The sequence below is a fragment of the Perissodus microlepis genome, chromosome 15 (genome assembly GCF_051167445.1).
Source record: "Perissodus microlepis isolate ML-2025 ecotype Zambia chromosome 15, ASM5116744v1, whole genome shotgun sequence".
Classification (NCBI taxonomy): Eukaryota; Metazoa; Chordata; class Actinopteri; order Cichliformes; family Cichlidae; genus Perissodus; species Perissodus microlepis.
This window is the reverse complement of record NC_140475.1, coordinates 9,632,181-9,645,714: the sequence shown is the minus strand read 5'-3', so window position 1 is coordinate 9,645,714 and position 13,534 is coordinate 9,632,181. Positions and strand designations below refer to the sequence as shown.

Below are 13,534 nucleotides of genomic sequence, written 5' to 3'. Positions count from 1 at the left end.
TCATATCTCGACATGCACTCATGTAATTTAAATGCACATGAGCACAAACACATCAGAGCAGAATAGCTCTGCTGCTGTAACACTGCAGCTTTGACACCGACTTTCTGATGGCTTTCCATTGACTGGCAGCCAATGGGGACCGATTGATTTTAATCTCCATTAAACCTGCCAGTCAACATTTCTCTCACGGCCTAGTTATTTTCTGATAAGTGTCCAAGTTATCTGTTTACTCATTGTGTGCTCGGGGTGCCATTAAGTAATTGGCACAATGATAGCTATGTATGGTATCCAACTGTGCAAGATACCACTATGCCATTTGTACCACATCTAAACCAGGGAAAATTAGTCACACACCATTTAACGTTTCCTTCTTGCTAGGAGAAAAACCTTAGCAACACACACACTAAAGCTACATTACAAAATGTTATTATGTTATTAATGCCACTCTTAATGCTGTTAATGTTGTGACTGTGACCAAATGTGCCTCTGATGTTGAATCATTTTTCATTTGCACAAGTTAGGCAAAGTGTTGAATTACTGGTTTGATTGCTGGTTTCTAGCTCAGCAGCTCTGGGCTAAGGTTGTTTTTCGGCAAAATGACTTCCTCCAACCTTATTCTATGTCCTCAGCTTCATTTGCAGCTGTCCATACAAATCCAAAATATTTTTGTCAGTGCAGGGCACAATAATCCTTGGGCTTTTAGTTAAGCATGTTGCAGAGAGTGCACTTGGCAAACCATGAACTGTGCCTCCAGTATCAGTGGAGCAGATATAGTTTTCAAAAGAAATGTTGCTGTGTGCAGCAGCATCTTATAGCTGTGTCCATGACCTGGAGTTGCTTTGCATTGAAAATACTTTGGCAAGATGATCATCAAATCGTAAGTCTGATCCATCCCAAATCCTAAATCAGTAAAGAAGATTAAACTTCTGTGCACCAAATACCTTTCTGCTCCGCCCATAACACTGCTACAGCTATACCCTGTATAGCCAACCGTGCTTCTACCAGCTGTGCCATTTTTTTTTTTTTTTCCACAAACATCTGATGAAATTATTTGGGCTCTCTTTAGATGTTGATGCAACAGATGTTTGTGGGTTAGTGGAAAGACATTGTGTAAGAACAGCATTATACTGATGCAATTTTTCTAGGAGAAATACTATTTTTATTAACACCCTGTACACACTGTAAGGAGTTCAAGAACACTGTTAGATGGATGTCCCTGATGCAAGGAGAGATTCAATGGTTCTCTGAAGGACAGAAAGGTAGATTATAATTATATACATATTGTTATCCTGTTGCCAAATCTCCTCAACCAAATCAAGGTAGACGGTGTACAGTGCTGCCAAATATATTCTGTGTATTGATTCTGAGTAGAGTCTTAATACATATGTTGTTCAAGGTTTCCTTGGCCTTACTAAAGAAACACAGGAGAGATTCTCATCTCTTTCAGCATGAATGCAGCCTGTGATTTAGGTGAATATTATTCACTGTAGAAATCAAAAAATTAAAACTACATCTCAAAGCTAGAAACTCCTGAGAGATGCCAGCTGTTGCAGAAGAAGGTATTTCACACATCTGTTTTCAATACACTGCTGTCCACTGTGTTCTCTTTCCAAGGTTGAATTCCTTCTCCAAGTCAAGCACAATCTGGGTTATTAGCATCAGCTTAAAGTTGACCTCTTATTGTGTGAAAATTAAACAAGGCTACTGATTTATAACAATTAATTTTGGATCGACTTCTGTACCTGTCACTCATGTAGCATCAGGAAAATCTGGCACACTGAGCCTTTTACGGTTAACGGCAGAGAATCCTAAAGAGGTTAATAAACTGACGGAACAAAATCAACAAAGAAAGATGTGACAGCTGGGTGAAGTGTCAGGTCATCCTTAAATTCTTTAGTTTTCCCTGCACATGTTTAGTAACGTGAGCCTCTTTGTGTTTAGCTTAAGATGCTCTTCTTACTTCTGCCTTTTCTCCAGTGGACCTGACAGTTGTGCAGGTTTTAATGGAGAGGTCTTGGGCAGGCACCATGGGCGGGCTCACACTCACTTCGCAAACACTGGGATTGTTTTTACAGTTTGGACTCATGCCAGGTCACCCGCCAAACCACATGGTCAAGAAAACAACGAGACTATCCACAAACAGAAATCTCCTTCACACAAAGAGAGAAGTGTTTGTTAGGAAATGGGTGGGCAGGTCTAATTATTGGATGTGTATGAATGAAGGAGTACAGAAGAATCTGGGTTAATCTGTATGCATCTGCCTACAAAAGGCATGATGTTTCTCTGTTAAAGTCCACGACTTGATTTATTTCAGGATAAATGGCATTCTTCTTGATCATATGAACAATGGGACTGCTACATGGCACCACCATCAACTTTCAGACTCTTAACATGTCAGACATACTACTACATGGATAATTACTGGATATGACCACTAATTTGGCTGTTACTTCTCGGACAGTTAAGATCAGTTCAGCTGGCTAGGCTGTACGTGACCTGTAATTAAAGATAATCTGTTGCTCCCTCTCAGTTAGAGCAGGTGACAGTGGAACGTGTTGTAGTGTGGGTGTTGTTCAGGGTCACAAGACTCACCTGGCTATGAGAGGAATGTTGTCCTGTTGCAACAAGCCTCTGTTAGGTTCGACACCTTGACCGTCTGACAGACAGCCTCCGGGGACTAATGTGAGCGCACTCAGGTCTCAGAGGGTAAACAATTCCAGCACAAAGTCTTCACAGACATCAGATGGTCTCCATGTTCAAACACTCCCGGTGACCTTCTTCGCATGGGTGAGTCGTGGCATATCCTCTGGCTACTGTAGCTGGATGGGGGACCAGCTTTGTCCCACTCTGGCTCACAAGTTTAAACAAAGTTTAGCTAATGGAAAAAATGGGCAGCTTTGTGTACTAATATGGTCAAAGAAGCCTTTGAAAGGCTTCTTCCCTTCATGCTAGAATAGATGGTGAGTGTGAAGCCAAGCAGCTGCTGCCGAGGCCTCCAGTAGTCAATTTAGAAAAAGTCAAGGATGTGTCAAAATAAATATACTATTCAGCGTGTTAATAAAAGAGACTGCTGTGTACTTTATCCCACGTGTGGCCATTTGGCCTCAGGCACCGTGTATTTCTAGTGGTACTGTATGCTTTTCATTCACTATGTTGTATATTTTGGTACGTTTGCTTGCTTTCTTTCTTTTTTCTTTAGAAAAGAGTGATTATTGTTAAAGTGGAATACATGTTATGACTAGTATTGTTTGACAGTTTGTCCAGTTAATTGTAGTTTGTTGGCTTTCAAGAGCAAAAAGCAGTGATGTGGACAAGTATCTAGTGCTTCGGATTTGTCAGAGTAGCAGTTCGTTATAAACGCAGTCTTCCTTGAGACAAAATTTTAAAAAACAATTTTTTTAAAAGTTAAATTATATCTTATGTTACTGCTTGTGTTAATTATATCTCTTTTAGAGGTTTGCTCCTTTTGTTGTTGTTCGAATCGGCACATCTTGAAGGAGTTATTTGGTGCTTAAGAATGAAAATGATAGAAGGCGACAAATTTTTCTGGTGGTTGGAAAAAGTTGCTGACATCCTTCATTTAAAAAAAAAAAAATACAGCTGCTGGATAGAGGAAACCCATATGAACCAAAAAGTGACAAAAATGGGACAGTGATGCTATCGGGCCCTATTTAGGTTGACCAAAGACATTGCCATAGGAAATGCCCTCACTTTCTCCTTTGGAAGAAATAACTAGTTTGTGTCCTCGGCTCGCTGAGAATAGCGACCCACAATCTTCGATTACCGCTAAGGACGTGACCTGACCAGACTAAATTTAAAAATGCTTCACACTGAACTTGATGCATTCAGTCTGTATGGAGCATTTGACTTATAGGAAATCACTGGAAAAGGTCAAGTGAACAGGGTTATAATCTGCTGGGCTATTCGTCACCACGACAAGACGTCCAGACATTTCTGCAGTTCAGCACAACCTCTGTGGTTTATGATGCTGAGCCTCACACCACAGTGTAGGGACAGTGTAGAGATATTTTTGTGGTATGCTGACGACAGCATACTTGTGGATATCTGGACATCTCATCTTTATTTCCCAGACAGCAGATATGTCCTTTGTGCACTTGATTTCCTTGTTGAAGATAAACCATCGGGTTGGCGAGCACACTCTGCAACTTTCTTCTCTCTTTGTCACGTTTAACATGATTATTATACTTGTACATGTGTTCCAGGTTGTTTTGTTTTTTGGTTGTTTTTTTTTGGGGGGGGGGGGGTTCCTAGTGAGTTTTGATGTTTGTTTTTCTTTTAAAATCTTACCTTATGTTTTACTTTGAGGCTTTAGCAACAACCTTAGCATCTGTCACCCTTGGCTGAAAGCAGAGAGGCAAATGTTTCAAGCACAGTTCAGTCTGCTCACAGGTCAAAGTACAGTCTGAGTGAGATGACTGAAGGGCTCTGGTCTTAACCTCCTAAGACCCGAACTCTTCCATGGCATGCATTTTTAATTTCTCTTTGATATTGGGGCTGACTGGGACCTGATGAATGTAAAAACAAAGAATTACCTGATTTTATTTTTATTTTTTCATTTTTTTAAATTATTTTTCTGTTTTTACCTGATTTTTGCTCCTGTGAAAAATGAGATCCACATATGAAGACATTCGTTTGCAATTTTGATAGAACAGTGTCAGTATAATGTCCTCGTAAGTGGATATCAGGCCTTTGTAGAGCAAAGTATTTTGGTCCAGACAACCCCAAATGTGATGTCCACATATGTGGACACCAGGTCTTAGGAGGTTAAACAAGACTAAAGATTTAAACCTTGAAAGTTTAGCTGTTACAGATTGTCCCTCAGAGCCAGAATTTTAACATCACAATGGCACTTGAGGAAGTGTTGGGGAATTTCCAAAGTCATCAGGTTTTATCTTGTCATGATTATTAAAATTTGGACAATAAATCTGGTAGTTGGATATTTTTGTCAGAACCAAAGTAGTCAAACAGCAACCTAAAATATACTGTCTCTAGTATTTGGGGGGAGGGGTTACTTAAATGATCCCAGATTTGTATTTATTTATTTATTTTTTAATAATCTTCCTCTTGTAAAACTTTCATTGATTATGCTGAGACAGTCGTCCGCAATGCTGCTCGTTTGGGACAGCTGAACTCTGTGTATTTTTATCTGTGATAGACAGTCAGTCCAGATAGTTGAGCAGGATTGTGCACATTTCCTACGTTACTGTGGAAACTTACAGCTGCTACAGACCAAACCAAATGTGTAGCTTGTACTGCAGCAGCCAGAAAGGAGAGTCATGTGATTGGATCATCAGGAAGATTCAAGCATTGTATATTCCAGTTTGACATAGTCTCTAAATGTTTTAAATCTCCCCCATCATTAGGTCAGTATGCAGACTGATTCGTACAGCAGCTCAGGGATTACTAAAAGGCCTGCTTTAGCTTTTCCCCCCTCACTGACCAAACCAGTCTCTAAAGACCAGAAGGTATCACACACTGCTCGCCACGGTCATTGTAAACACTCCCTTCTAATTACTACTCGTTAGATCTTCAGAGAAAAGCCAATCCTGAATAGGAGGAAGTGGACACGAGAAGACCTGAATTTGCTAATCCAGTCAAATCATCTCCCCCCTTTCAAGTGTCACACTCTCATTGCAGGGCTCTATTGAGTAAATGATATAACCGTGTCTTTTGGGGGCAGAGGACATTGTACTTGCCTTTCAAAAATCATGACCCTACCTCATTAAACATTAGCAGAATCAGAGGTTCATGTTGTAGTACAGTACAATTGTGGCTGGAAGCTTGCTGTGGTTTAATTGAAGAGAACAGAAATGATCAGTCTTTGTTTTTAGCACTTTTCAAATTGTTTGTCTTAATTGTGTTTTATTCTTTTTGAAAAGCCAGTTTAATTATGCAGCACAGTGGGGTGGTGGCTAGCTCTGTTGCCTCACAGTAAGACGGTCCTTTCCTAAGCTATACTGAGTTTGACTCCACCATCTGGCCAAGATCTTTCTCTGTGACATGCATTCTAACTGGGTACTCTGGCTTCCTCCTTCAGTCCAAAAACAGTAAGCCACTTTTATGCAGTTAGTTGGGTTAGGTTAATTGGTGATTCTAAATTGCCCACAAAAAATTTAATTGAATGTGAGTGGAAATGGTTGTTTGCCTCTCTGTGTTATCCCTGCGTCAGATTGGCGATCTGTCCAATGATAGCTGGGATAGGATAAGGATAAGTGGAAGAGAATGGATGGATGGACAGTTTAACTAATGTGGTCAATATGTCACTCTAATTTGGTCAAGACTCACTGTCCCCTCTTTGTGTCTACAGTGCTCTCTGACGGAGGCCAAACTCTGAGGTGGAGGAGGCTGTAAAGAGGTCCTGAAGGAGCCTCCCACCCTCCCTGCCTGACCAGTTAGACATTGGATCGCCATGCCTCCTCGGAAGCGTGGTGGGGGTAGCGGTGGTGGCGGCGGCGGTCGCAGCGGCTTCTCCGCCATCTTCTGTTGTTTTAACAACAGAGACCATCCAGAGATCACCTACAAACTGCGGGATGACTTTGCTCTGCAGACCATGGAGCCATCACTGCCCATGCCGGGAAATGATGAGCTGGATAGCATGTTCGCCGAGTTGGTGGTAAGACACTGTTCCATTTTGTTTTTTGTTTTTTGCACATCTAAACACTTACAGAAATCAGTAGGTAATCCTGATGTGTCTTATTCAGGATTACTTACTGGAACTTTTATTGTCATGAAAGTATTAAAAATAAATAAAGGTTTCCAGCAAGTTTGATTTCCAGCGCTTCTTTAAAATAAAAGGCCAGTACTTAGCACTATACCACTGGGCCACCTTGGGATAATTATGACCTTTAAAAACCACCCTATCATACAAATCAAGACAATTTACAATGAAATACTTGAAATATTTTCCAAACTGACTTCAGTGGATGTTTTAAATTGGCTCTAAAATATATTCTTACTACATTGTTTACCCTGTCTGTTACATTTTAAGGCATTCCCAAATAAACTGCCACTTCCTCCCAGTTTAAACTTACACTAACTTGTGAATAACAGGGCCAGACTGCTTTTTTCCCGTCTTATTGTCACTTCTAATTTGTCGTGCCCTCCTCTCTCGCTCTCTCTTCTGGCCCCATTTCCTCTCTCATGGTTGCCACAGTAATCTAAGCATGACATTTTTGCACATCAATAGGCCTTATTCAGGAGCTCTTAATGCCTCGGCCTCCTCCATCTGCTAATTGCTTGTTTTTGTCTACCACTCTTTATGAAGACATAATTGAGTACGTTGAGTGTAACGACAAAGAGGCTTTCAGTTGCTCTGTTTACTAGAAGAAAACAGCCACGTGCTTTTCTTTTCACCCAGTATGAGCCACCATGTGCTTGTATAATCAGAATGGGTTTGCTGGGGGGAAAAAAAAGGCTCATGTTGGGGAAACAGATTTTGAACATCTGCTCTGTTACGATCAGTTAAACTCGACCTTTGAATTTGAAATTTACTCAGACAGTCAGGTGAAGCTACTTTTCCTATCATGCGTTCATACCCAACATAAAACACATACATGCTTTTTATGATTTAGGGAGTAATTGAGTCATTTCCCCAAACACACATGGCCCTTTTACTGAGGATCTCAATAGGGACTTGATCATTGCACATATTGATTCACCAGGCCTACATTCTTTACCAAATGAAACCCCCCAAAGGCATGTCCCATGATGACTAGTTGTCATTAAAATATTTTGCAATTATTCTGTTGGGTAAACTGCGTTAACATAATCTCTATTTGTTGCTTAAATGTCAAATAGAAAACAATCATCTTGTGTTTACACATATTTAAAACTGCCTGCTATACCATTTCTCCTGGAGGTAAATTGCTCAACAGCCTTCCCATAACTTCCACTGCCTCTTTCACATATAGTCATTCAGCTACAGTTCAGCACAAAAAGCCCATAAATCCCTCAGATAAGTTACAGATCTTGCTGATAATGTCTCAGTCAGTTTTTTTTCCTGGTATTTAGTCAAACGCTTCCCAAAAGCACCCTTTACGCGCCTCTGTGAAATGTCTTTTATACGTTGTGACACATGTTGTTTCCAGATGTTTGTTACCACATGTTGAGCAGGCAAACCACACCTTATCTTTTCCCCATTACTCACACATCTAAAGCCGGGAATACATCTGATTTGTTTCAAAATCGCACTGAATATATGATGAGACCATCCAGTGATACTATGAAGAGATTGAGCTAAAAACAGCTAACAGAGCTGCTTTTCACTTGTGTTTTGTTTGGTTTGATGTCAGTTGTTTGTAAATTTGCAGGATGATGGTTTTGAGAATGATGCTCGATATTTTAACACTCGAGTTATCAATACGGGTTTCATAATCTAACATTCAGAGATTTCTTACTGTGAAACCTCAGCACCAACGTTTCTTAACCTTTTTCTTCTTTTTCATCTTCATTTTGCAGGATGAGCTTGATCTTACAGAGAAACACAGGGAAGCCATGTTCGCACTGCCTGCAGAGAAGAAATGGCAAATCTACTGCAGCAAAAAGAAGGTAAACAGATCTCTGTTGGCTGCATAGCACATTACACCGTATCAGCCTTCATAGACTCGCTGCTGTCTGCCTTTTTTTTTTTTTTTTTTTTTGGGAGGGGGGACTACAAATATCCCAGTAGCCAATTTTATGTAATCTCCTCCCTCATTGATTTGTTGATCCCTTGAGCTGTGTGTTTTCTGAGTCTTTTATTGTGGATCCCTATGCTTACCGCAGACTATTTTATTTTGATGTAATGAATATGTCACTGCTTACAGTAATATTCAGGACATAGCATTGTGAACCACCTATTGCTAATTTAATAGTGTGCCTCCTTAGGAATTCAACTTGACAGATAATTAAAATATAAAGGGTAGCTGAAAGGGTGTGTTAATGGAAACTAGCAGTTAAAGTTGACGTACGTCTGTACTGGTTTTAATCTCTCACAAAAGAGGGAAGTGGCTAAATGACATGAGGGAAGTTTGATACTACGCCAGTGCAGTATATTTAAGGCTTCTGCCAGAAACCGGTTAGTCTGCAGTGTTCTCATCTAAATTATCAAACCATTCCTGTAATGTAGAGGCTTCGGTACTATGCCTTCCCCACAGTACCGAAGTAGTTCTGGTATCCGCAATATTTTGCTTTAAGAAATAAGTAACTTACATTTCAGACTTTATTAGGATCAAAACTTGGTCTCATTTTCATTGCATCTGCCTACTGTTTGTATAGCCAATTAATGTATTGCTTATGCAAGCCATTATCAGTCAAACAGATAGCTAAACATTTCAAACAAAGCACATCATTCCCATTCCACAAAGTGCTTGTAATATCCCTGCATTAATCCCCTGTTCTGTTATACATCTCTTGAGTTACAGTCACTTTCTCCCTCGCTACAAAGTAAATCTTTTCTACTTAAAAGAGCTCCTTTGTGAATAACTTCCTTGAGCGGATGCTACATGAGGTGCATATAAAAATAGTGCGTAGAGGGAGTAAAGCGAAAGCTAAATCTGGCCTCCTACATTAGATAATCCACTAACAGGGAAGGTACTGTCAGAAATGATGAAGTTCTGAAGATTTCAAAGGTCCTATTTTTTCCCTTTAAATTTTGACAGCGCATTTCCTCCTACACAGCGTGGTTTTTCTCTTCTTCTCTTCCTGCCTGATTCAAAAATGAAGAAAACTTGGCATATTTTTTATTTTTATTTTTTTTTAATTCTCTTTTAGGTAACACACCTATCCCATCAAAGCATTCATGTAGACACAACATATACTCTACTACTCTGTGACAGTGTCGTGTTTCATTATGGCCTTCCGGATAAAAGGAACGTCAGCTGTTTCTCCACATAACAACTCATCCTCAGTATGCAGGAAAATGCAGACGCCTGTTCTGGTTTAGCTCAGTGCAAGTTCAGCTACCTCTTAATGTGCCCACACATTTTTACAGCAGCGTTTCAAGGCCAAAGGTATGAGGGTGTAGGATATCCTGTCCTGACTAGTATGCAGACGGGCCATGCAGATTTATTAATCTTTTCCTACATCTGGTAACAAACTGGATGGTGAGGAGTACTGGGATTTAGCCAGATGGATTGGATATTTAGATTATGTGTGTGTGTGTGTGCACTATGTAAATCCCCAGATAAAACAGCTGCAGAAAGGCATAGATGTTATTAGGCCAGAACAGCAGAGCAAAAAAAAAAAATCACCATTGTTTGAAATGTCAGTTTTCTTCCTGAATGCTTTTGCTTTAGCCAGCCCAGAGAGTTTATGCATGAAACAAATGTAGCTCTTGGCAATGAATTGAATAGGTGTGTTTCCCAAAATGTCAAATTACTCCTTGTAAAGATTTGTGTTTGAGCCAAAAGTGTGTATTCATGTTGATGGATAATTTCTTTGCAGAAATGGTACGTTTCCAGCACAGTTAAGTTATTGGATATGACGAGAAGCTTGAGGAGCCACGTCAAATTTTCCTCTTTCGCTGGACACATACTTTAAGTATAGGTACACTTATGGCTTACTTTTAGCTGCAGACAGCATCAACTAGTCAGTCACAACAAGGCAAGTGATGGAGAGTGCTGCATGCTCCTGCATCTACTGTGCCCCAGTTAGTGGCCTTATTTCAGTAGCATCACAGTGCACCTTAAAAATAAACCTCAGAATCGTTGCTTTACTTCTTTTGTGTTAAAGGGAAGTTGGGGGAGGATTTAGGTGAGTCAGACCTTTTTAAATGCAGTGTGGACCTACAGAATAAGGGTGAGGGAGGAGAGACAGAACAGACATCAATATTGCTGACTCTGCAGCAAACTTTGGCTCCAACTCGGACAGATAAAAACTCACCATCAGAGATTCAGAGAGGAAGGGTATGTGTGTGTTTGTGTGTGTGTGTGTGTTTGTGTGTGTGTGCATGCAGAGAAAAGAGGAAGCACTTAGTTGTCCAAAGCAAACAGGAAGGCTTCACTTCCACAGGTGCTTCTTTTGTATGTGAGCAGCGGGTGGGTGAGTGAGGGGGTGATAAGGAGGAAGATGGGTCATTATCGGGGCACTCAAAGCCCAAGTGATGAGGGTGCTCTTTTTCCACCAGTTGTTTCTTGGCTTCAGAAGTCAAGCTGGATGTGGAGGAGATAAGTCATTCAAAGCTTTAGCTGTTTAGTTTGGCCAGACACCTGAGCCGATGAAATCATGCTGTAGAGAATCAATCTGCTTCCTGTCTCTTGTCTTTTGTCCATTTTCTTCAAGGCTACATCATCTGCCAAGAAGAAGATTTACTGATCTGGTTGTCAGCAAAGATTTTTTTGTTGGGTTTCAGATTTTAACGTGAGGAAAAAAGAAAAGTTTAGCTTCTAACTTCTTGAGTTCTGAAACGGGCTAACTATTAAATGCACAGTTTAAGATTTCGTAATGTGTCTCTGACCTTTATTTTTTTCAAATGTGAAAAAAACAAACCCCTCAAAATACACTCCCAGCCTGTCATCATAACTCTAAATAAACTGTGGGTATTTTATATTTTGAAGACCGCTGACTTAGAAGTTAAAGGAGTAACTCTTTAAAATGTAAAAATGGTCCCACCTCTGCGTCTCCTTCGCCTCTTCAAACTGACTGGACATTTTCCAGGACCCATCTGGTCAAGCTGGCACTGGTCTTGAGTGGAACAGCAGGATCAGTCCTTCCTGTCACAGCACAAACCTTGCAGACCAGCCAAGGCCCACAGTTTCGACCAAGAGCGGCCAAATCTCTACAGGCTTGTTTTATTAACTGACGCCCAATTAGTTTCTGATGGTCACAGTTCACTTGTGCCTAATGGAGCATGAGTTAAACTGAAAGCCAAGAAAGCTTTTATGTACATGCCAAGGTTAGCTTCAAGTCACTTTAACCTCAGTGTTTTAGTAGTCTTTTTAAGTCAAATATGAAATCATCTCAGAAGTGCCTAGCAAGTTTTTTGTTTTTTGTTCCCCCCCCCCTCCTTTAAACTTGCAATGCAAACGTGCCCGTGAGCAAGATTAATCTCACCATAAGTCAGGCCATGTCCTTAATCCACGGTTTAAACATGCGTTTGCTAATCTCACGATTTTCTCAAGCAGCTGTGCACTCGTATTTTGGCATTTTTCACCACCTCCTGAAACTTAGTGAAGCTCTGGAGGATAAAATAGCTTGAATATCTGTGTCGCCCTACTTTGAGCTCTCGATTCGTTTTTGGCTGGTGGCTATTTAAGCTCCAGTCCGTCTGTTCCCTGTCTATTTGTCTGTGTTTGTGTGCATCGTGTCTTTCAAAGCCAATCAATCTGAAAAGTGACGGAAAGAGGGGAAAAAAATAATTTGCTTTGAAGTTAGACTTCAGGGTATTCAAACATGTGACATGAACCAAATAACTTTTCTTCTCATGTGAAATATGTCCTTCCAAACCACATTCTTATGTAACTTTGAAAAATGAAAATCATACCCAGTTAATATTTATGAGCTAATGCCTCATGTTTTCCGTCATTTTAATTTCCTTGTCTACTTTAATGACAGTGAAATGTATTTCATTTTTCTGTTTTTCAGGAACAAGAAGAAAACAAAAGTGCAACTAGCTGGCCAGAATATTACATTGATCAGCTCAATTCAATGGCAGCTGTAAGTAGTAACATGAGCGAGATGTCTTTTTTTGAATTTACTAAATGGTATTTTCTTTTATGTAATGTAGTGATGAGATATGATGATTTTTAAACATTTTGCACGTTTGTGGTGCTGAAATATTACAACCAGATTTTTACACTTTTTTTTTTCCCTTATTGACATTTGTTTTGTGTTTTTGTGACCTGTTTATCATTAAGAAAATTAACTTTATTTTGGCCTCAGATCTTTATGATGTTCAATCTTTTGTTGAACAGAGAAAGACGCTCCTCGCTCTGGAGAAAGAGGATGAGGAGGAGAGGAACAAAACTATAGAGAACTTGAAGACTGCTCTGAGGACCCAACCTATGAGGTGACCAAAAAGTTTAGAACAGCAAATAAATACACTCACATCCACATTAAAAACTATGGCAGATCCTAGGGATGAAAAACAAATGAACACATTAAATTATAACAGCTTGTGCTATAGAGCTTCAGTTTTAAGGCTACATGACTATCAGGTAAGTATCTGATGTTGCACACTACCAAGACGCAGTAAATAAACTGGAGGTCTGTAGCGTGCAAGCTGATAGCTGTTGATATATTTTTCTTTTTCATGTGCCCAGATAGTTTATGTATCTAAACTCAGCCCCCCCCCCCTTTTTAAATGTCACCTGTTATCATATCTCCTGTTATTAACCTGCATCGCTGCGTCTGTCGCTCTTTTCAGCTCCTCATACTCATATGGAAATGCACCCTTTAAAAATTGAACACCCGTAAAGGTTTTTCATTGATATAAAAGAACATTAAAGGAGACCATCTCATTTTCAACACTTACTGAATATGAATTCATTGTACTGCAAGAATACACAAGGACACAAGGAACATTCGCTGCAGTTTT

The 13,534-nt window shown here is 40.0% G+C and overlaps 1 protein-coding gene across 5 annotated transcripts in view; it reads left to right on the top strand.

Moving 5' to 3' along the window:
* daam1b (dishevelled associated activator of morphogenesis 1b) overlaps window positions 1-13,534 on the top strand; it is a 43,221-nt gene that overhangs the window by 18,432 nt on the left and 11,255 nt on the right. For 4 of the 5 annotated variants that reach the window (XM_084952463.1, XM_084952464.1, XM_084952466.1 and 1 more), the window contains exons 2-5: window positions 6,329-6,634; window positions 8,479-8,568; window positions 12,583-12,654; window positions 12,912-13,006. In XM_084952463.1, the coding sequence (XP_084808589.1) occupies window positions 6,431-6,634; window positions 8,479-8,568; window positions 12,583-12,654; window positions 12,912-13,006 (461 nt within the window). In that variant the 5' untranslated portion in view covers window positions 6,329-6,430. Of the gene's footprint in view, window positions 1-2,767; window positions 2,788-6,328; window positions 6,635-8,478; window positions 8,569-12,582; window positions 12,655-12,911; window positions 13,007-13,534 lie in introns of those variants that run through there. The other variant, XM_084952465.1, reaches the window with a different exon arrangement.